This window comes from Mustela putorius, unplaced genomic scaffold, assembly GCF_011764305.1.
Source record: "Mustela putorius furo isolate JIRA1106 unplaced genomic scaffold, ASM1176430v1.1 tig00000759_pilon_pilon_pilon, whole genome shotgun sequence".
NCBI classification, from domain to species: domain Eukaryota; kingdom Metazoa; phylum Chordata; class Mammalia; order Carnivora; family Mustelidae; genus Mustela; species Mustela putorius.
In genome coordinates, this window is record NW_025421467.1 from 6,517,501 (window position 1) to 6,539,998 (window position 22,498).

At 37.5% G+C, this 22,498-nt stretch overlaps 1 protein-coding gene and 1 pseudogene across 9 annotated transcripts in view; one reads left to right on the forward strand and one right to left on the reverse strand.

Moving 5' to 3' along the window:
* KLHL32 (kelch like family member 32) overlaps positions 1-22,498 on the forward strand; it is a 240,785-nt gene that overhangs the window by 169,484 nt on the left and 48,803 nt on the right. For 4 of the 9 annotated variants that reach the window (XM_045084237.1, XM_045084238.1, XM_045084239.1 and 1 more), the window contains one exon: positions 10,987-11,713. The exons of 3 other annotated variants lie outside the window; for them this stretch is intronic. In XM_045084237.1, the coding sequence (XP_044940172.1) occupies positions 10,987-11,713 (727 nt within the window). Of the gene's footprint in view, positions 1-10,986; positions 11,714-22,498 lie in introns of those variants that run through there. 2 more of the 9 variants (XM_045084243.1, XM_013063805.2) reach the window with 2 other exon arrangements.
* LOC123393168 lies at positions 3,082-3,186 on the reverse strand (annotated as a pseudogene).

The window sequence follows — 22,498 nt, forward strand, 5'->3', positions numbered from 1 at the left end:
AGCTTGGAAGTGAATGGAAAATTAGAATGTATGTATGTGAACTGATTAGAATCTTCTTTTTCACTAATTAAGTAAGTTCTTTGCGCATAATGGGCATTCAACAAGAGATTGAGGAATGGATGAATAAAAAAAATACTAAAAGAAAAGATTCATGGTTATATCATTTGCCCCAGAGCAACAAGACAAAAAGAAAAGTAATCAGCTCAATCATTATTTCAGTTGTCTCAAGCCTGATGGCTTAGTTTATATATATATATATATATATATATATATATATATATATATATATATATATTTTATATTTATATATATATATTTTTTTTTTCCTTGCTACCCAGTGAACTGAGTTGAGATTTGAGGGGACTTAACGGACACGAATTCAAGTATTTTTAATGAGAGATTCAAGGCACCTGAAGAAAGTGAATATACACTGAGTTTTATGCAGAAAAACTAGGTTTATGTCTGCATCTCACTTTTCTTTTCCTTCCTTTCTTCCTTCTTTTCTTTTTTCCTTCCTTCCATGCATTCATTCTTCTCTGATTTGGGATTGAACAAAGCCACAGGCCTTAAATTACTGAGTGAGAATTACCGAGCCCATTTCTGTTCATCATCTGCAACAGATTATCTGTCATGCTTTTATTTTCACTTTGCACCCTGTGAGGTATTTAATACTGTGTAGCAAATTTCTTATCAATTACAGCGATTTCTTGAAATTTATACCAGTATCGTGCAATATGGTGTTCTATAAAAATAGTCTGAATGGGCTGCCTTTATCATGAATTGAAAAGGATAATTGAATTGAGGATTAGTTCCATCTTTTGGTGGCACCTTGCCATCATATTAATTCTGTATATGGCCTAATATTGTAGTTTGCCAAGCACTGTCATGTTATCTCCCTGAGTCCTGTGGAGACCCGTGTGATGTAACTAGCATCATCCTTGTTTTACCGATGCTGAAGCTGAGGCTCAGTATACTAGTGCTTTTCATAAAGGCCCAAATAAGTTAAGTTGCAGAAATAGGTCTTAGACATCCAGTCCAACCTCCCGTTCTACTGTATCCCATTTACCTCTATGGGCACATTCCAATCAGTGGTAGAAGAAAGCATCACGTTTTCCTGGCCATTTCAGCGTTCACCCTCATAATCCATCCTCATTGCATACAGTAGTTGGGAAACAATACACAATGTTGCGACCCGTGGAGGGTCACCCCACTCCCTGTTGTCGATGGGATGTAGCAGGGTTTTATTCTGTTGACCAAGTTGGCCTTCCTTCATTTTCCTGTGCTGTTCTAACAATATAAGACTGACCACATGTAAAGTCGCTTTGATATTCAGAAGGACCTCACATATAAATATGTAGATACTAAGATTTTACTTATTTTATTGTTATCAGTCCAGCACCAAGTAAACACTCCAATGCCATCAATGATGAGGGAAATGAGTGTTATTTTTTGTCTTAGAGACCTGTATCAGATCACTGGAGGGCAAGAAGAAGTGATTTCGAATTGTTTCTGTATTTTGCTAACATATAAGGAGACCAAGAGTAGGTTCCATTTTTCCCTGCAGCATCATTGGTACTAGTGACGCTGGCTGTCTTTATTGCCCTGTAGGATATGTTCCCCATCTATATTTACCCCCTAGATATGGGGGGGGGGAGACAGTCCTCAGGTAAAATTATATGTGACTAGTGTTGCAAAATATTTGCACTGACATATAAAATCTTGTTTATTTTTAAAGATTTTATTTATTTAAGAGAGGGAGGGAGCATAGTGGGAGAAGAGACAGAGGGAGAGGGAGAAGCAGACTCCCAGCTAAGCAGGGAGCCCGATGTGAGACTCGATCCCAGGACCCTGGGATCATGAGCTGAGCCAAAGGCAGAACTTTCACCAGGCACCCATCATTCTGAGATTTTAAATATATAGTACCTTTAAGCAGTTGTCTTACAAATTTGAAATGTGTGTTCTTTGAGATTATTTTATTTTTACACGTGATGGTAACCATTAAGTGAGATAATATGCTCTGAACAAAGCTGTTTCCAGGGAGAAAAAGTCCATGGTATAACCCGGTTGTATGCATGTGGTCTTAGGTACATACACACTTTCGTGTGCACACACTCATGCATATATTTGGGGAATATAGAATGATAGCCCCCCAAAATCATTTTGTTTTTCTAAAAAGAGATTTATAAAAACTATGTGTGCTATGGAAAGCTGGCACTTGTAATCTAGACCTAGTGATTAATGTGGTTGCCTCTCCCACCTATAGGAAGTTTGGAGGATTCTGTTTTAAAATACTACTTTTGATGGGTCTATAAGTGACATATATCCTTCAGGTAGAAGAGACTCTCATCAACTCACTTATTTTCCCGATGAGAAGCCAAATGAATGGTCCAATGTCAGTCATACTCATACGATTCTTTCTATTATTTTTTCAAAGATCATCCCAAACTGGTGGCCAGTTCTCACAGGTGGAAAGGACATCACAGTATCCTAACTTCATCTCATTTCCTCTGTTTATTTTCTCTTCATTTTGATATACAATCCTTAAAACGTTCTGGTGACAAATCCTCTTGGTGTTATAAGATTGAACCAAAGGACATCTCAGGTTCCTTTTTATTTTCTGTCCTAAATACTTGGCACGTAAGTGTGGCAGGCCTCAACTTTGTTGTGATTCCTCCTGTCCTATGTTTTGGGGAAGGAGACACCCTTGGTCTCAAGAGCTTTTGCTTCTGATGCTCTGTGGTATGTATTTTGTAAAAGTATATATAAAGATGATCATCAGGTGCAGTTTTTTCCTGTTTTTTTCCCATTTTTAAAAATTTCCAAATAATTTCAAACTTAAAATTTTAAAGAATAAGAATAGTACAAAGAACCCCCATATGGTTTGCTGATTTCTTGAACAAACTACCTCATTTGCTTTATCATGTGTTCTCTGTCTCTGTATCTCTCTCTGTCTCTGTCTGTGTGTGTGTGTACATAGCAAGAGAGAAAGAAAGAGGAGGAAGAGAGAAGGAGGGATGGGGGAGAGAGAGAGAGCAAGAGCTTTTTCTGAGCCATTCAAGAGTAAGCTGTAGACATCATATATATTTTTAAAAACCCTAAAAAAAAAAACCTCATAACTCTTCCTCTTTATGGTAATCTCTAGTAAAAGGCAAAAGATTTATACTATTTGAAGAGAAACCAGAGTATTACCAGGCACACGTTTTATGCTGAAGATGAAAACAAGAGCATTTGTTAGTCTCCAGCTTCATAAAGTTTTAAATGAACAATGAAGGAATATGTGTTGTTATCATATCTACTAAGCTGAATATCCTTTTTAAAATATGTCAGGCCTTTTTTCTGACAATATATGAATCTGGGGCCTCATCAGATTTGATTCTATTGAAATATATTTCTTAGAGGAAAAAATAGCCTCTGTGTCTTATATGTCTGTAGTCAGCAATAATGGTTAATGTGCAACTTCCCTTGAAAAATCTGTTTTACAAGCAAAATGTTGACACAGTTTTAATTATAGCACTCGAGTGAGCACTGTTATAATTTTTAATATTCCCCCATGGTAACATTTTCATTGTTCTGGTAGAGAAAAATGTTCTGGTCCCGTGTCCCTAGTTGCTGGTGCTTTAGGATTTTATGGGAATGTTGTCTTTTTGAACAGAAATTTTTCATTTGGTCTCAAAGAAGAGAATATGGCCACAAAATTTGGTGCATTTATTTATTAACATGAACTTTCTTCTCTCTGGCAGTCATTATTCTGGTTTAATATGTCACTATTTGGACTTGACATTACTCATGTTAATGAAGTGAGCTTCTGTGTAGTGTAACATGCTAAGTCTCAACACCTGCTCACCCAGACCAGGGAAACTGTCCACACCTATGATCTAAAGAAGTTGTATGTAATATTAAAAGGGTATCTTGCTCAAGTTTGATGTTTATGTTTAGTAGGACTTAAGGTAGTACACATACATAAAATAATGTAGAACAGAGTGTATTTAATGTCAAGTATAGTAGTCAGTGCACTGTCCCTGTGATGGAAAGCTTGTTCCGTACTCCACTTAGAAAACACTGTCCTTGCACTGTCACTCAGTGTATTAAAAGACGGTTCCATGGCTTCCCACCCCTGTTGGCCAAGCACTCTTGAACCTGCCGGCTCTCTGGCGGAGGTTCAGGAATGTCAGTTGATTGTTGACTTGCTCCTGTGCCCTTCCTTTGTCCCTTTCGGAATTTGCAAAGCATGGAATTTCTGCTGCCTTTCGGGCACTGAGGGGAGAGGGTGCCCTGGCTTATCTCAGTGGGATGACAGGACTGGCAACGATAGAGATGCTTGTGCCTTCACAGCGTGGGCTCCTGCAAATGGGGAGGCTCAGTTTGCCCCTTCAGCCAAGCTGTCTGCACCAAAGTTTTAAATAGGAGAATAATCACAGCTGCCCCTGGTCAAGAGGGCAGAGTAAGGCTGTGGGCAAAAATATCAGCCCTTCCTTCCTTAGCTCTGACTGATAAGTGTTCTGATAAGAACATCCCTTTTTAGCGGAAAAATAATATTTGTGAATCAAGACAAAGAAATACTATTGCCTTTGGACAATGTGGGTAGGGGTTTTATCTTTTGTTAGTGTTGATTAAAAAGATTTGATCTCTCATCTGATAAGAACTGCCTCTGTAAAGGGCACTTTTATATGTATTTGCAAGACATAAAGGTACTGGTATGGAAGACTGCATTGGTGTGTGTTCTTGGATTTGGGATGACTTTAGAATTTATGTATTTTCCAGGAAATCTGTGAGTATAAGATTTCCTATTGTTCTGACACGACTTGGGGGTCATGTTGGGTAGTACACATACATATGGGCATACGTATATAGGCAGAGTTAGACTTCAAGAACAGCTGCTGCTTTCAAAGGATTAGGAATTTTAGATTTTGAAATAGCAGCTTCTGTCTGAGCGTGAGCAATAAAGGAATTTGGATCACAACTTCAGGATTTGCAATATTAGAAATGTACTGTTTGTTCATATAACTGATATATTTCTGAAATACATGAGTGAATTCTGCATTTTAATTGAATTGGAGCAAAATTTCTAGAAATTTGGATCATACACTATTATATTCAGGATTATATCTATGTCATATATTCTACTCCATGGAATGATATCACTTGGGATACATTGAGAAAACTAAAGGGAAGGGATTATCTTTTCTATGTATTTTTGAGCCAGCTTTAGTTAACAAAGAATGACCTAGAATAAAATACATATTCCCTTAAAACGTACAACAATAATTCAAGACTCAAAGGATGCCTTTTACCCTAAATACTTGTTCTTTAATCATACACTCTTTAAGAGCATTAAAAGCATTTTTGAGAAGCATTAAATTAAATATATGGTTTTTATGTTGAAGCAATCCATAAATGAAGTTTATTGCAAAATATTGTCCCCCTGTCTTCAAGGAAAACGTATTTTAAAAGCAGACTTTATTTTTCTAATTTAGAGTATATAGAAGTTATGTTTGGTCTTAATTACATTTGCCTGAATTCTGTCTTAAAATAATTACTGTTGGAAAAATAACCATGATGTACTACAATGGAAAAACACATTATAAAATTTAAAAACTGTTTTTTTCAGCTTTAATTTTTATTTATTTGTTTATTTTTATTTGTTTATTTACTTAGAGTTTCAAGTTTTTATTTAAATTTCAGTGAGTTAACATACAGTGTAATATTACTTCCTGTGTAGAATTTCGTGATTCATCACTTATATACAACACCTGGTACTCATAACTAGTGCCCTCCTCAATCCCCATCACCGATTTAATCCATCTTCCCAGCCTTCCTCCCCTCCAGCATCCCTCCTTTTGTTCTCTATACTTAAGAGCCGGAAAAACTGGGGTTTTAGTTCCAGCTTTTCTACTAATCACTTGCGTGATTTGAGGTAAGAGAGATAACTGGTCTAGATTTGATTTTCGTCTGTAAAATTGAGATGCTTGAAATACATAAACTCTATAAAGTTTTCTCTTGCCCTAGTATTTTATGATATTCATTGCATTGCCCAGAATCTGAAGTAGATGTGGTTGACACCAACCATGTGAAAGAGTAAAGCAAGGTTCTTCTATACATAGGATCCGTGTGCTCCGTGTTGCCGGGTGACATGCTGAGAGTTTATAAGGCCTTTATAGAAAAGCCACAAAGATGAGATGATAGGAAATAGAAACCTGGGATACGGAGATAAATATACAAAGGAATTAATACTGTTTATTCAAGAGGAAAGGGGAAATAGCCCAAGAACGGTTGGAAATAATTTTCCCTTTATGCAACAAATATTAATACCCTACTATGTGCAGCCACTGTTTTTATCGAGGATCTGAGAATGGGATGAATTGAAGTTGGAGTAAGTGGTAGAAAATGCTCCTTTTAGGAAGGAACAATTCTTCGTCAGGGTCATTTGAAGTAGACTGGGTCAGGCAAGGTGCTTGGGAGATCTGTAGTCTTTAGAGATGATAGTCCCTTGTGTTTCAGGTGATTTATGTAACATCTTGCCCAATGGTACCCTTTGTGTGCCTTCCCAAATGGAATCCTTAATTTCTTTCCTACTCTTGCTGGCTTTATCACCAAAAAAAAAAAAAAAAAAAAAAAAAAAAGTAGGAAAGACTTTTGCTAATTGCTCCATTTTTCTCCCAATTAAAATATGCTGGAGCTTAGAGTGATAGGGATATCCGTATACCAGAATAAGTAAGATAAAGTAGGATTTCAGGGGCACCTGAGTGGCTCAGTTGGTTAAGCTCAGATCATGATTCCAGAGTCCTGGCATCCCTTCGGCTCAGATCATGATCTTAGAGTCCCAAGCTGGAGCCCTCAGTTGGGCTCCCTGCTCAGTCTGCTTCTCCCTCTCTCTCTCCCTCTGTGCTCACTCACTCCTCTCTCACTCTTAAATAAATAAATAAAATCTTAAAAAAAAAAAAAAAAGAATAGGATTCCAGCCTTCCATGACTTATGCTTTTTTCTCAATGCAGTATCATTAAAAATTACCAGTTCCCAGAATAATTGTTTCCAAACATAAGCACCAAAATATACTATAAAGCTAACTGTGGTCTTTAGGTTCCATGATGCCCCAGTGATGAATCAGCCTTCTGTTTATATTCTCTAAACCCCTTAAATGGACCCCAGGATTTCCTCTGCCACCCTGCCCTTAATTCAGCATGGCTTTGTGGGGCTCACAGTGGAGAAGTGATTTTGAGGTAGCTCATTGCTTTGAAATTTCTTTGCCATTTCTTTCTTTCTTTCTTTCTTTCTTTTTTTTTTTTTGGATAAATAAGAGTTATCCATGCTTTTAGCGTTTTTTTTCTTTTACATTTTTACAAAAGTAAAAAGAGTACAGTAACTTTTTTCCCAAGTTTTTATTGAAATTATAGTTAGCTAACATACATAGAGTGTAATATTAGTTTCGGGTGTACAGTGTGGTGATTCAGCACTTCCACATAATACCCAGTGTTCATTGCAACAAGCGCCCCCCTTCATCCCCATCACCTGTTTCCCCCAACACCCCACCCATCTCCAGTAACCATCAGTTTGTTCTCTATAGTTAAGAGTCTCTTTCTTGGTTTGTCTCTCTATCTTTTCCCTTTTGCTCTCTTGTTTTATTTCTTAAATTCCACATAAGAGTGAAAGTATATGGTATTTTTCCTTCTGATTGACTGATTTCACTTAGCATAAATACTCTTTAGCTCCATGCATATCTCCATCTATGTTGATCCACTCTTTAACATTTATTTATTATTGTGAGAGCAGAACTCAGAAGAGTGTTTATGTGACTCACAATATGCTATTGGAACCTGCTGTTAATCCACAGACCTTATATAACCAAGGTCTCAAAAATATGCTGTCTTAAAAAGAAATCCATCTATCTATCATCTAATTGTCTTACCCATAGGAAATACACTATTTTACTTCAAGACTAAGCCATAAGTGTCCCATATTTTTACTACAACATCCTACTTAGACTTCATTTGATTTAAGCCTTAGTTTTGAAACAGAAGACTTAATTTATTCCAGTAAGGCAGAGATTTACTGTTTCATGATTAGGAATCTGTCTAGAACCTTCTAACTCAATGTGTGGCCCATGGACTAGCAGCAATATTAGGAATACATATGATACATATGTATCATCTTTAGATTGTTAGAAATGCAAACTCCCTATCTTTTTCTCCATACTTATTGAATTGGAATCTGCATCTTGACCAGAAACCCCAGTTAATTTGTGTGCATGTTATGTTTGGAAAACACTGGATTTAAACCCATAAATCACACTAATTCTGTAGCTGAGATTGCTTTGAGGCTGGTGGCGGAACAGTTAATTGTAAATTACATTTGCTGTTGATCTGGAGAAAAGATAAACCTAACAACTGTGAATGACTTGCATATCCTGAAAATATTTAAAATGATAAAAACATAGAAATTATTTGAAATCTGAGAGAAATTAGAAATACTGACAAGAAATAAGATAAAAATTATCCTGGAAGATATGAACTAAATGTGTGTGCATAAAATGTTCTGTAATGCATAGTATTGGGGAAATTGAACATGGGAAACATCGTGATAGATGTGACATAAGCCTAATAGTAGACAGAAAGTCAGAAATTAATCAGTGATAGATCGCAGTGGTCACTGTTCTGCTGCCGGTTTGATTTGTTACAGATTTTCTCAAAGGCAGAATCTCGTTGTGGCGCGTGTGCTTTTCATGCAGTGAGTGCCACTGTTTGCTAGAAAAATAAAAATAAACTGAGGAGTTTTAAGAGATGGGCTAGAAGATTGATTATGACATAAGAAGAACTGATTTATGAAGAAAGAGAACAATAATTAAATGGGCAGCACTATGCTATGAAAAGAGGCTATGGAGACATGGATATTTATCTGATGTTTCTTGTCTGGTGTTTCCCTTAGTATCCATATGAAAGATGCAGAAATATTAGGATGTAAAGATGCCAAGAAATTTGTTACAGAGCAAAGCAATATCAGCTGGAACTACTCGATTAAATTAGGAGCAATATCAAAGATTAAGTTTTAGAAAATTGTACCTGATGCATGAGAAATGACCTTGAATGGGGGTGACTTTATCCCTGAGAACTTTTGAAAGCTCTGTGGGCAAAGGATGGAAGATCATTTATTAAGTTGTTGAATTACCTCCCCAGGGAAATAGTTGGAACCCCGTCCCTTGAAATTTCTAAAATTAGGGTGGAAAAAAACCAGGATGTTGCCTATGGGAACTCTCTCTACTTCTGGTGGACACCTGGTGATTGATGAGTGGCACTTTTCTTCTCCAATATCTTTGATTATTGCTCATGGTTACCATACACAGAAACATTTTTTCATCAGGTTGGTATCCTATTTATATTTTTTAAAAATGCTAGTTTCTAGAAAAACAGCTGGAGAGCATCACTCATCTGCTGTCCATCGTGTCTGCCTCCTTGGCAATAGTAGGCTAACCTGGCATTCTTTTTTTTCATTTCTCTTCACTATGCAATTCATTAAGAGATGCAATTTAGTATATATTAGAAATGAATTCATTTCCTACATTTTCTTCATTCAGAAAGCTGAGAAGGAAAGCCCCAAATATGCCTTGCCTTTTGGAGACATTTGTCAAATGAATACAGAAACTCTGTTAGAAACTCTCAAATGAAATCATCTAGTGCTTCAGAGAGTTTTGTGATCTTTTTTATTCAGATAAAACCCAGTTTATGTTTTCCTGGGAGTAATGGTCCAAGAGCACTACATTTCCTTGTCTCTCCTTCTGTAGAGTTTCCCCCTAGTAATATACATCATCTGGAAAGGGGAGCTCAGTACCTCAATTCTGTTGGTCACAAATAAAATACAACACAATTATTTAGTATTCTAATTATTTTCCTTTTCATGCTAATTCCTTCACATCCACATTATATCGTCTAAGAGATTTAGCTTAATATAGGTGCTGCTAAGGATAATTTATATCAAATATGTTGACTGAAGATATTAGATATACTTCATGTTGCTATGTAGAAAGGTTTGCCAGACTTAAATATTAAGTCACATTAATCAAACTCCATCCTGTGTGCCATAACATGAATGGGTTTTTTGTTGACAGCATTTTCTCAATCATTGTTCACTTTTCTTATTTATGACTTCGTGCTCCTGCTTTCGTTTTAAGAAATTCTGTTTGCCTTTAGCCCAGAGTTCTTTCTCCTTTCCTTCTTGAAAGAGGTCTAGACCTAAACAAAAAGGTTAAGATTACATTCTGCCATTGAGTCTCTAATACAAAGATCATCTCCTCTGTATCCTGTTTTTGTGAAAATGGCTCTAACAAATAGCCAGTATGTTCCATGTGCAAACAGCAACTGTCTCCAAGATGAAAACTAATTGAGAAATAAAAATAAAATTGATGGGTTACAATCTTTCTTTTTCTTCTCTTGTTTCCTAATAGACCTACCAGAGGGACAGGGGGAAAATGTCCTTTTTCTTTCTAAATCGTTCTTCTAGTGTCATATTGATTCTCTCTCAAGTACGCCCCATAGTCTCAGGTGATCACATATTTTCTTACGTTCCTTGTATTGATACAGCACCTTGACATGAGCTGCTTTGCTGTGGCCACTCTGGTCATCGTTGGTATTCCTGGGCTGTACCAAACCTTCTCTGCATGAAACAAGGGAACAGGCTGTTTTTCAACAGTACTCTCAGTATTGGAAAAGTGATTATTGTTCACCCCAAGTGCTACCTTAAGTCTCTGTCAGTGTAGTTTAACGTTGCTTTTGACCTCTAAGACAATGCTCGAGTTCTTTTGTGTCTCCGCGGATGCAGGAGAAAAGGACTCCTCAGCTGAGTGTCAAGAGAGTCTCCTGCTGCAGGGTTTGTAGGAAAAAAAGATGTCTCGTTGTCTCGTCCGGTGTCTGAAAGCGTACAAGGTGACCCGCTCCTACACGGTCACTGTGGCTCTCTTCCTTACCTCTGCATTCTCTCATCCCCCTCCCTCTGTTTCAGCTAGCCGTGAGGTGGCTGGAACACAACTGCCATTACCAGTACATGGATGAGCTCCTGCAGTACATCCGCTTCGGCCTGATGGATGTGGACACTCTCCATACAGTTGCCCTGTCCCACCCCCTCGTCCAGGCAAGCAAAACTGCAACTGCTCTTGTCAATGAGGCCCTGGAATACCACCAGAGCATCTATGCACAGCCCGTTTGGCAGACTCGCAGGACAAAACCGCGCTTCCAGTCAGACACTCTGTATATCATTGGCGGGAAAAAGCGTGAGGTCTGTAAAGTCAAGGAACTTCGGTACTTCAATCCCGTTGACCAGGAGAATGCTCTCATAGCTGCCATTGCCAACTGGAGTGAGCTGGCTCCCATGCCCGTGGGAAGGAGCCATCACTGTGTGGCAGTCATGGGGGACTTTCTGTTTGTAGCAGGTGGAGAAGTTGAGCACGCTAGTGGCCGGACGTGTGCCGTGAGGACTGCCTGTCGCTATGACCCCCGCAGTAATTCCTGGGCCGAGATAGCACCCATGAAAAACTGCCGGGAACATTTTGTGCTGGGTGCCATGGATGAATACCTCTATGCGGTTGGGGGTAGAAATGAACTGCGCCAGGTTCTGCCTACAGTTGAGCGCTATTGCCCCAAGAAGAACAAGTGGACTTTTGTGCAGTCCTTTGACCGATCCCTTTCATGCCATGCTGGATATGTGGCCGATGGTCTTCTTTGGATCTCAGGTAGAACATGCCTCATAATGTTGGATTTTTCAAAAACCACTTCCGTTGTGGCATAAATTTAAAAATCAAGCTTTGGTAGTCATGGCCATGTATAATTGAGCCACTGAACCAAGGATGCCATGTTAGCTAATTAACATTCACTTATTGGGCACCAACTCTAGAGAGAGCGGTGTTAATTGGAAGTAATTGACCTCTCTGTGACTTTCTGAGTGATTAAAGTATAAGGTGGAAATTAATGGCCCATCACATCCTTTTTCTATCAAACCTTCTTTGTTTAGATTGTCAGTCTTTGATACTCATGGACTGTTTTGCACATTTTGTGGTTTATCCAGATTCTTTGCCTTTTTTTTTTTTTTTCTTTTTCCATCCTGTTTTGGAACTAAGAGACGTTTCATCAAAGACAGGGCAGGCAAAGTAAAAACCCACCAAATCCTTTCTGATGGATACAGTAGGGGGTATATACCCAGATAGGAGCCATGCTATGCATGGATGGAAGGGATTTAATTTATTGGCTAAAGTAATGTTTCTGTATTATCTGTGGGTTTTAGTTATACTGACAACCTAAATTCCTTATTCTTGCTTACTCTCCCTTTCTTACTATTTGGGGATACTTAGTATTTTAGTTTACATTTTCTTCAGTTTTTTTAAAAGACGTTTGCTTATGAAAAAAAAAAGAGAGAGAGAAAGAGAGAGAGACTAGTATAATGAACTCCGTGTACCCATGACCCAATTTCAGCAGTATTCCACTAATTGCCAGTCTTGTTTCATCCATGCCACATACTCCTGCAAATCCCTCATGGCTGCCTTTCCACTGGTACAGAAGGAGTCTGTGAGGCATAAGTTATCAGCACCACATTATCAACCTGTATTTTCCAATTCAATTCTTGAAAAGACCTAAACTGTTCTCCTTTGAAAGTGTTGCCTATTGGGGAAGAAGGTCCCATCTTCTCTTAATTGGAGGATACTCATTTTGTAACCCAGATGGAACTTGTTGAATTTCCAGGTCAAGGACAAAGAGAAATAGGAAAATCAGATAATTTAAGTACTAAGAGTAACTTTGAGATATTTGTGCTTAAAAGACATGATCACTTTTTTTTTTTAAGTCTGTATGTCTTAATCCCTTTTATGTATTTCACCTTTACCCACACCCCAGCCTTCCCACTGCAAGCCCCAGTGTAGTGTGTTCTCTGTGTTGATGATTCTGTTTCTGGTGTTTTTTGTTTGCATATTGTTTTGTTTTCTAGGTTCCACACATAAGTGAAATTATATGGCATTTGTCCTTTTTCTTACTTATTTTACTTAGCACAATACCCTCTAGGCCCATCTGTGTTGTCACACATGGCAAGATCTGATTCTTTTTTTTATGGCTGAGTAATACTCCATTAGGGATATCTTCTTTATCCATTCATATATAAATGGACACTTGGGCTGCTTCCATAATTTGGCTATTGAAAATAATACTGCAGAAAACACAGGGGTGCATAAATCTTTTCAAATTAGTGTTTTTGTATTCTTTGGATAAATACCCAGTAATGGAATTACTGGATCATATGGTAGTTGTAATTTTGTAAAGATTTTATTTATTTATTTGAGAGAGAGAGAGGGAGCATAAGCAGGGAGCACTGCAGAGGGAGAGGGAGAAGCAGGCTCCCCACAGAGCAAGGAGCCGGATGCAAGGCTCTATCCCAGAACCCTGAGATCACGACCTGATGCTTAACCAACTGAGCCACCAGGTGTCTCTGTATTTCCACCTGAACCCCCTGGAACCTACATATCATTTTCCACAGTGGTTGCACCAGCTTGTATTTCTACAAACAGTGCACAAAGTTTTTTTTTTCTCCACATCATCACCAATACTTGTTTCTTTTTTGGTTTTAGCCATTCTGACAGGTGTAAGATATTATCTCATTATGATTGTGATTTGCATTTTCCTGTTGCTGAGTGTTGTTGAGCATCATTTCGTGTGTCTGTTGGCTATCTATATGTCTTCTTTGGAGAAATATCTGTTTATGTCTTCTGTCCCTTTTTAAATTGGGTTATTTGTTTTTTGGTGTTGAGTTTTATAAGTTCTTTATATATCTTGGATACTACCTTTCATCAGATATTTTATTTGCAATATCTTCTCCCATTCATTAGATTGTCTTTTAGATTTGTTGATTGTTTCCTTTGCTGTGCAGAAGCTTTTAATTTTGACATAGTCCCAATAGTTTATTTTTGCTTGTGTTTCCCTTGCTTCAGGAGATATTTCTAGAAAAATGTTGCTATCACTGATGTTGGAGAAATTACTGCCTGTCCTCTCTTCTAGGACCTTAATCCATTTTGAGATTATTTTTGTGTATGGTATAAGAGAGTGGTCCAGTTTCATTTTTTTGCATGTAGTTGTCCAGTTTCCCCAATATGATTTGTTTAAGAGTGTATTTCCCATTGCATATTCTTTCTTACTTTATCAAAGATTAATTGATCATTTAAGTATGGGTTTATTCTTGTGATCTCTATTTTGTTCCATTGATCTATATTTCTTGTTTCATACCAGTACCATACTGTTTGATTACTACATCTCTGTATATCTTGAAATCTAGGATTATGATACCTCCAGTTTCGGTCTTCATTTTCAGGATTGCTTTTGCTATTCAGGGCCTCTTGTGATTCAATACAAATGTTAGGATTATTTGTTTTAGTTCTGCAAAAACTGCTCTTGGTATTTTGATAGAGATTTCATTAAATTTATAGGTTGTTTTGGATAGTATGGACATATTAACAATATTTGTTTTCCCATTCCATGAGCATGGAATATCTTTCCATTTGTTTGTGTCATCTTCAATTTCCTTCATCATTTTTTAAAAATATTTTATTTATTTATTTGAAAGAGAGAGAGAGCACAAACATGAGTGGAGTGGGGAGGGGAGGGTCACAGAGAGAGGGAGAAGCAGAATCTCTGCTGAGTAGGGAGCCTGGCAGAGGGCTTGATCCCAGGACCCCGGGATCATGACCTGAGCCAAAGTCAGACACTTAACCAACTGAGCCATCCAGGCACCCCTTCTTCATCAATGTTTTATAGCTTTTCGAGTACAGGTCTTTTACCTTCTTGGTTAATTTTATTTGTATGTATTTTATTCTTTTTGGCACAATTGTAAATGGGATTATTTTCTTAATTTCTCTTTCTTCTACTTATTAGTGTATAGAAATTCAACAAATTTCTATGTATTGATTTTGTGTTCTGTAACTTCAGTGTATTCATGTGTCAGTTTTAGTAGTTTTTTTTGGTTGAGTCTTTAGGACTTTCTGTATATGGTATGATATCATCTGCAAACAGTGAAAATTTTATGTTTTCCTTACAAATTTGGATACCTTACCTTTCTTTCCTCGCCCCCGCCCTGGTCTGGTTGCTATGGCTAGGATTTCCAGTGCTATGCTGAATGAAAGTAGTGACAGTGGACATTGTCTTATTCCTTAACTTAGAGGAAAAGCTCTGTGGTTTTTTTTTTCCCCCTCTAAGTATGATGTTAGCTGTAGGTTTGTCATATATGAACCTTTATTATGCTGAGATATGTTCCACCTAATCCTACTTTGTTTAGAGTTTTTTATTATGAATATGATATACTTTGTTAAATGTTTCTTCTGTGTCCACTGAAATGATCGTATGGATTTAATTCTTTTTCTTGTGGATGAGATGTATCATGTTGCTAGATGTGACTATTGAACCACTTTTGCATCCCAGGAATAAATCCCACTTGATCGTGGTGGATTTTTTTTTTTTAACTGTATTGTTGGACTTGGTTTGATAATCTTTTGTTGAGGATTTTTGCATCTGTGTTTCATCAGAGATACTGCCCTGTAGTTCTCTTTTGTTCATGGTGTCCTTATGTGGTTTTGGTGTCAGGCTAACAGTGACCTCATAGAATGAATTTGGAAACTTCCCTTCCTCTTCTATTTTTGGGACTAATTTGAGAAGAATAGGTATTAATTCTTCTTTAAATGTTTGGTAGAATTCACCTGTGCAACTGTCTGGTCTGGACTTCTGTTTTTGGGAGTTTTCAGATTACTGATTTAATTTCACTGCTGGTAATACATTTGTTCAAATATTCTCTTTCTTCCTGATTCAGTTTTGGGAAGTTATATGGTTCTAAGAATTTATCCTGTTCTTCTAGGTTGTTCAATTTGTCAGCGTATAATTTTTCATAATACTCTCTTATAATCCTTTGTATTTCTATATTGTTGGTTGTGACTTTTCCTCTTTCATTTTTGGATTTGAGTCCTCTCTCTCTCTCTCACTCTCTTTTTCTTTTTGATGAATCTGTCTAAAGGTTTGATCATTACAAAGAACCAGCTCCTGGTTTCACTGGTCTGTTCTATTTTGGGTTGTTGTTGTTTGTCTTGTTTTGTTTTTAGTCCCTATTGCTCTAGGCAGTGTTATTTCCTTCTTTCTACTGGTTATTGTTTTTTTTTAAGTCATCCTTTTCTTGCTCCTTTAGGTATAAACCTAGGTGGCTTATTTGAGATTTTCCTTGCTTCTTGGGGTAGGTCTGTATTGCTATAAATGTCCCTCTTAGAACAGCTTTGGCTGTATCCCAAAGAATTTAGACCATTGTGTTATAATTTTCATTTATCTCCAAGTATTTCTTGATTGCCTCTTGGATGTCTTAGGTGACCCATTCATTGTTTAGCATCATGTTATTTATCCTCCATGTATTTTTGTTCTTTTCAGATATTTTTTCTTGTGATTAATTTTTGATTTTATAGCATTGGGATCAGAAAAGATGCATGGCATGACTTCAGTCTTTTTGAATTTGTTGAGACATTTCTGTGGCCTAATGTGTAATCTGTTATAGAGGATGTCCGATATGCACTAGAAAAAAATGTGTACTCTGCTGTTTTATGATGGAATGTTCTGAATGTATCTGTTAGATCCATCTGGTCCAATGTGTCATTCAAAGCCACTGTTTCCTTGTTGATTTTATGTTTGGATGATCTATCCATTGATGTTAGTGTGGGGCTTACTATTTTATATTACTACAAAGTCCCCTACTATTTTGTATTACTATTGATTACTTCCTTTATGTTTTGTTATTAGGTGTTTTATGTATTTAGGTGCTTCCCTCTCGGGTGCATAAATATTTACAATTGTTATAACTTCTTGTTGAATTGCTTTTTTTATGATTATATAGCGTACTTCTTTGTCTCTTGTCATGTACAGTCTTTTTTTTTTTAAGATTTTATTTATTTATTTGATGGACAGAGACCACAAGTAGACAGAGAGAGATGAGGAAGCAGGCTCCCTGCTGAGCAGAGAGCCTGATGCAGGGCTCGATCCCAGGACCCTGGGATCATGACCTGAGCCAAAGGCAGAGGCTTTAACCCACTGAGCCGCCCAGGCGCCCCTACAGTCTTTTTTGAAGGTCTATTTTGTTTGATATAAATATTACTATCCTGGGGCACCTGGGTGCCTCAGTGGGTTAAGCCTCTGCCTTTGGCTCAGGTCATGATCCAGGGTCCTGGGATTGAGCCCCTCTTCGGGCTCTCTGCTCATCAGGGAACCTAATTCCCCCCTCTCTCTGCCTGCCTCTCGGCCTACTTGCGATTTCTCTCTCTCTGTCAAATAAATAAAATCTTTTAAAAAAAAGTATTATTACCCTGGCTTTCTTTCTTTCCTCTATTTTCATGATAAATTTTTTTCCATCCCTTTACTTTCCATCTGCATGTGTCTTTAAGTCTGAAATGAGTCTCTTGTAGGCTGCATATTGATGGGTCTTCCTTTTTTATCCATTCTGTCACTGGATGTCTTTTGATGAGAGTGTTTAGTGCACTTACATTCAAAGTAATAATTGATAGGCATGTACTTACTGCCATTTTATTACTTGTTTTATGATTGTGCTTATAGTTCCTCTCTATTCCTATCTTCTCTTGCTCTCTTTTCTCATGGTTTGTTGACTCTTTAGTGATATACTTGGATTCCTTTCTCTTTGTTTTTTCGTTAACTCTTACTGGTTTTTAATTTGCGGTTACCCACACATGTATATATAACATGCATACAGGAAGTCTATATTAATTTGATGGTCACTTAAGTTTGAATGTATTTTTTTACCGCCCCCTCTACATCTGAGGTATGTATATGGTGTCATACTTTACATCTTTTTATTCTGTGAATACCTCAACTGATTATTTTAAAAGATTTATTTATTTGCTTTAAAGAGAGAAACAGAGAGAATGAGCAGGGGGGCAGACAGAGAGAGAATGTGAAGCAGACTCCACATCAAGTGGGGACCTGAGCATGGCTGGAGCTTGATCTCAGGATCCTAAGATCAGACCTGAGCCAAAACCAAGAGTCAGACACTTAACCAACTGTGCTACCCAGGTGCCCCACTTTGACTGACTTTTATTAAAGATTATTTACTTATTTGAGAGAGAGTGCATTCACGTGAGGGGGAGGGGCAGTGGAAAAGGGAGACAAGTAGATTCCTTGCTGATTGGGGAGCCTGATGTGGGACTTGATTCCAGGACCCTGAGATCATGATCTGAGTTGAAATCAAAGGTCAGAGGCTTAATGGATAAGCCACCCAGGCACCCCCTCCCCCAACTCATTTTTATAGTTGTACTTAATTTTACTACTTTGGTGTTTCTGCTTTTCTTATTCCTACTTATGCTCTTTCTTTCCCCCCACACCGCAAAGTCCTCTTTAACATTTCTGGAGGGCTGGTTTAGTAGTTGTGAGTTCCCTTAACTTTTGTTTATCTGGGAAACTCTTTATCTCTCCTTCTGTTCTGAATGATAGATTTGCTGGATAGAATATTCTTGCCTTTAGGGTTTTTTTCCTCATCAGCACTCTGAATATATCATGCCACTCCCTTCTGACCTGTAAAGTTTGTCCTGAAAAATCAGGGATAGACCATTGGGTTTTCCTTGTATGTAACTGTTTTCTTCTCTCTTGCTGCTTTTAAAATTCCCTGCTTATCACTACTTTTTGCCATTTTAATTATTATGTGTATTGGTATGTACTTCCTTGGGTTGAATTTGTTGGGGGTTCTCTGTGGCTCTTAGATCTGAATTTCTGTTTCTACCCCCAGATTTGGGAAGTTTTCAGCTATTATTTCTTCAAATAAATTCTCTGCTCCTTTTTCTACCTTTTCTCCTAGGATCCCTAAAATTTAAATGTTATTATGCTTTATAATGTCTTAGTTCCCTAAGTCTATTTTCATTTTTTTATTATTATTTTCCTTTCCTGTTCAGCTTGATTGCTTTCCATTACTCAGTCCTTTAGGTCACTGATCTGTTCTTCTGCTTCCTCTAGTGTATTTATTCCACCTAGTATACATTTAATTTTGTTATCAAGTCCTATATCTCTGATGTGTTCTTTTTAGTGTTTTCTATCTCTTTGTCAAGGGTCTTTTTTTCCTCTAGTGGAGTGAGTGTCTTTATCACCATTACTTTAAATTCTCTCAGGAATATTACTTATCTCTGTTTTGTTTATGTCTTTTGCTCTGATTTTGTCCTGTTCTTTGTTTTGTACATTTTCTTCTGTCTCCTCATATTGTGTAACTCTGTGTGTCTGTTTCTATGTCTTAGGAAAGTCAGCTACATCTGTTGTTGTTTAAAGTAATGGCCTTATGAAGAACAGGTCCTGTAGTGCTCTACAGTGCAATGTCCCCTCTTCACCAGAACCTGGCACTTTAGGGGTATCTTGAATGTGTGTAGTGTGTGCTCTGCTGTTGTGGTTCAGCTGAATTTGCCTTTTGTCCAGTCATCTGCAATGGCTCTCTTTGCCTGTTGTGGTCAGGGTTTGGTTCTTGCATTGTTAGTGAGCCAGTGTGGGGTCACCTTGAATTATGTTGAGTCAGACCAGGTATTTGCTAGAGATGTAGTATTACTGAACTGTAGGAGACTTTGGGGATGTGGTGCGTGGTGCCAGCAAGGTGTGTGTTGGTAGGAGGAGACTTGCAGTTGCCTCCAGTGAGCAGGCTGAGATGGAGGAGGTGGACCCACAGAAGCATTTGGGGCAGGTCAAGGGGTGTTGGCAAGGTTTGTGTGGTTCCGCTGTTGGAGGGAATCTGGAGCTGAGGCCTGGCTGGTGGGTGTGTCCACAGGACAACATGGATGGGTGCTTTTAGCAAGTTAGATGGAGAGTGTTGGCACTGTGCTGGTCCCAGCTGGTGTCCCTGTATCTAGACTAGGGTGAGGGAGGGAAATGGTGCCCACCAGCTATTTTCCTCCTGGAAAAGTCTCCCAATAATCCTTGTCCCTCCAGCATACACTCTGAGATTAACAAACAAATTGCCTCCTGTATGCACCAGGTGTTTTCCAAACTGCTGCTGCTTTGCTGTATCTATGTGGGACTGTTTACTGTGCTCTCTTTAAAGGTGGGGAATTAGTTTCCTCTCACCCTTCCAGCCCACAAGCCTGCTGATTTTTTTAAAGTTCCAGGCTTTAAATCCTTCTGGTTATAAGACCTTGTGAATTTTGTCCCCTCTGCTTTTCAGTACCAAATGTTATGGGATTCATCTTCCCTGTGTAGGCTTCCTGTCGTGAGAGTCTTTTCCTTCTCCTCTGTGGGCTGAGCAGTCCCTCCCTTCCATTGAGAGTCCCATAGATCCATTTAGCTCTTGACTGCATCTCTGTCCTTCCTACCCTCTTTGATGTAGCCTCTCATCTACATTTAGCTGTGGAGAGTCTGTTCTGTCACTTTTGGATCATATTTGTGTTTTTTACACTGAGGTGGTTGTTATCTAGTTGTATCTGCAAGACAAGCTGAGCTTAGGTTCCTCCTACTCTGCCATCTTCTTCAGAAGTCCTGATCATACAGTTTTTATTTTTTGTTCTGTTAATGTGATGTTTCATGTTGATTGATTTGTGGATTTTGAACTGTCCTTACACCCTAGGAATAAATCCCACTTGATTATGATGAATGATCCCAATGTATTCTTAGATTTTAATTTGCTCATTTTTTATTGAGAAATTTTACATCCATGTTCATCAGGGATATTGGCCTGTAGTTTTATTTTTTTGTACCATTTTCATCTGATTTTGGGTGATGTTGGCCTCTCAGAATGAATTTGGAAGCTTCACTTCCTCTTCTATTTTTTTTTTAATAGTTTGAAAAGAATAGATTAACTCTTCCTTAAATGTTTGGTAGAATTCACCTGTGAAGCTGTCTGGTCCTAGATTTTTATTTGTTGGGAGTTTTTGATGACAAATTCACTTTCTTTACTAGTAACTTGTCTGTTTGGATTTTCTATTTCTTCCTGGATTCAGTTTTGGAAGATTATATGTTTTCAAGAATTTATCTGTTTTTTCTAGGCTGTTCAGTTTGTGGACATAAATTTTTTCATAGATGGGAGCGCCTGGGTGGCTCAGTTGGTTAAGCTTCCAGCTCTTGGTTTTGGCTCAGGTCATGATCTCAGGATTTTGAGATTGAGCTCTGTGTTAGGCTCCACACTCAGTTAGAGAGTCTGTTTGGGATTCTTTCCCTCTTACTTTCCCTAAACCCTGCCACACCCACTGCTCACACTCTCTTGTTCTCAAATATATACAATCTTAAAATTTTTCATAGTTGTTTTTTGCAATTCTTTGTATTTTGGTGATGTTTGGTGTTACTTCTCCATCTTTATTTCTAATTTTATTTATTTGAGTCCTCTTCTATTCTTGATGAGTTGTCAATCTAAAGGTTTATCAGTTTTGTTTATTTTTTAGAACCATCTCTTGGTTCCACTGATCTTTTCGTTTTTTTGTTGTTGTTGTTTTTTATTCACTGTTTCAGTTACTTTCTTTCTGAGCTTTATTGTCTTCTTCTTTCTACTGACCTTGGGCTTTGTTTGTTCTTATATTTATAGTTCGTTTAGGTGTAAGGTTAGGTTGTTTGAAATTTTTTTGTTATTTGAGGTATGCCTGTATCACTGTGAACTTCCCTCTTAGATCTGCTTTTGCTGTGTCCCAAAGATTTTCAACCATTGTGTTTTCATTTTCATTAGTCTCTGTGTGTTATTTCATTTTCTCTTTTATTTCTTCATTGGCCCATTTTTTGTTCATTTAATAACACGTTGATTTTTCCATTTTTTTCTTCTTCTAATTGATTTCTAGTTTTGTATCTTAATGGTCAGAAAAGGTGCTTGATATGGTTTTAATCTTTTTAAATTTATCAAGACTTGTTTTGTTGCCTAACAAAACAAGACATTCTCCCTCTTGGAGAATGTTCCATGTGCACGTGAGAAGAATTTATATTCTGCTGTTTTGAGTTGGAATGTTTTGTATATATCTGTTAAGTCCATCTGGTCTAATGTGTCATTGGAAGACATAGTTACCTTATTGATTTTCTGCCTGGATGATTTATCCATTGATATAAGTGGGAGAAGCAATCACCTTTAAGTAAATCTTGAAGACTTCTCAGCTTTCTTCAATAATCTTCTCTAGTTGTTTAACATCTGGTCTAACAAAATTCTCCCTTGCATTTAAATTAAATTCATTTGTATTCTGTCCATTTTTCCTTCTGCTGTCCTCAATAACCAAGGAGACAGCTATAGTCTTGGCTTCTTGGGATAATGCCTCAATTATTGGCAATTCATTGATTTTCATTGAAGAAATGTAGCTCATGTTAGGATTTAAGTGCTCCATAATTAATGAATGAAGTTAAGAATTGGATTAAGGAAGAGGATAAATGAGATGGCTCCAATAAATTGCTGGTCTTATATACCAAATAAACATTAGATATAAGTGTGAGTATTAGTATATGTAGCTATATTTAGATAAAAACTTCATTTATCTTTAAGTATATATTTCAATATTACAGAAAATACAAAG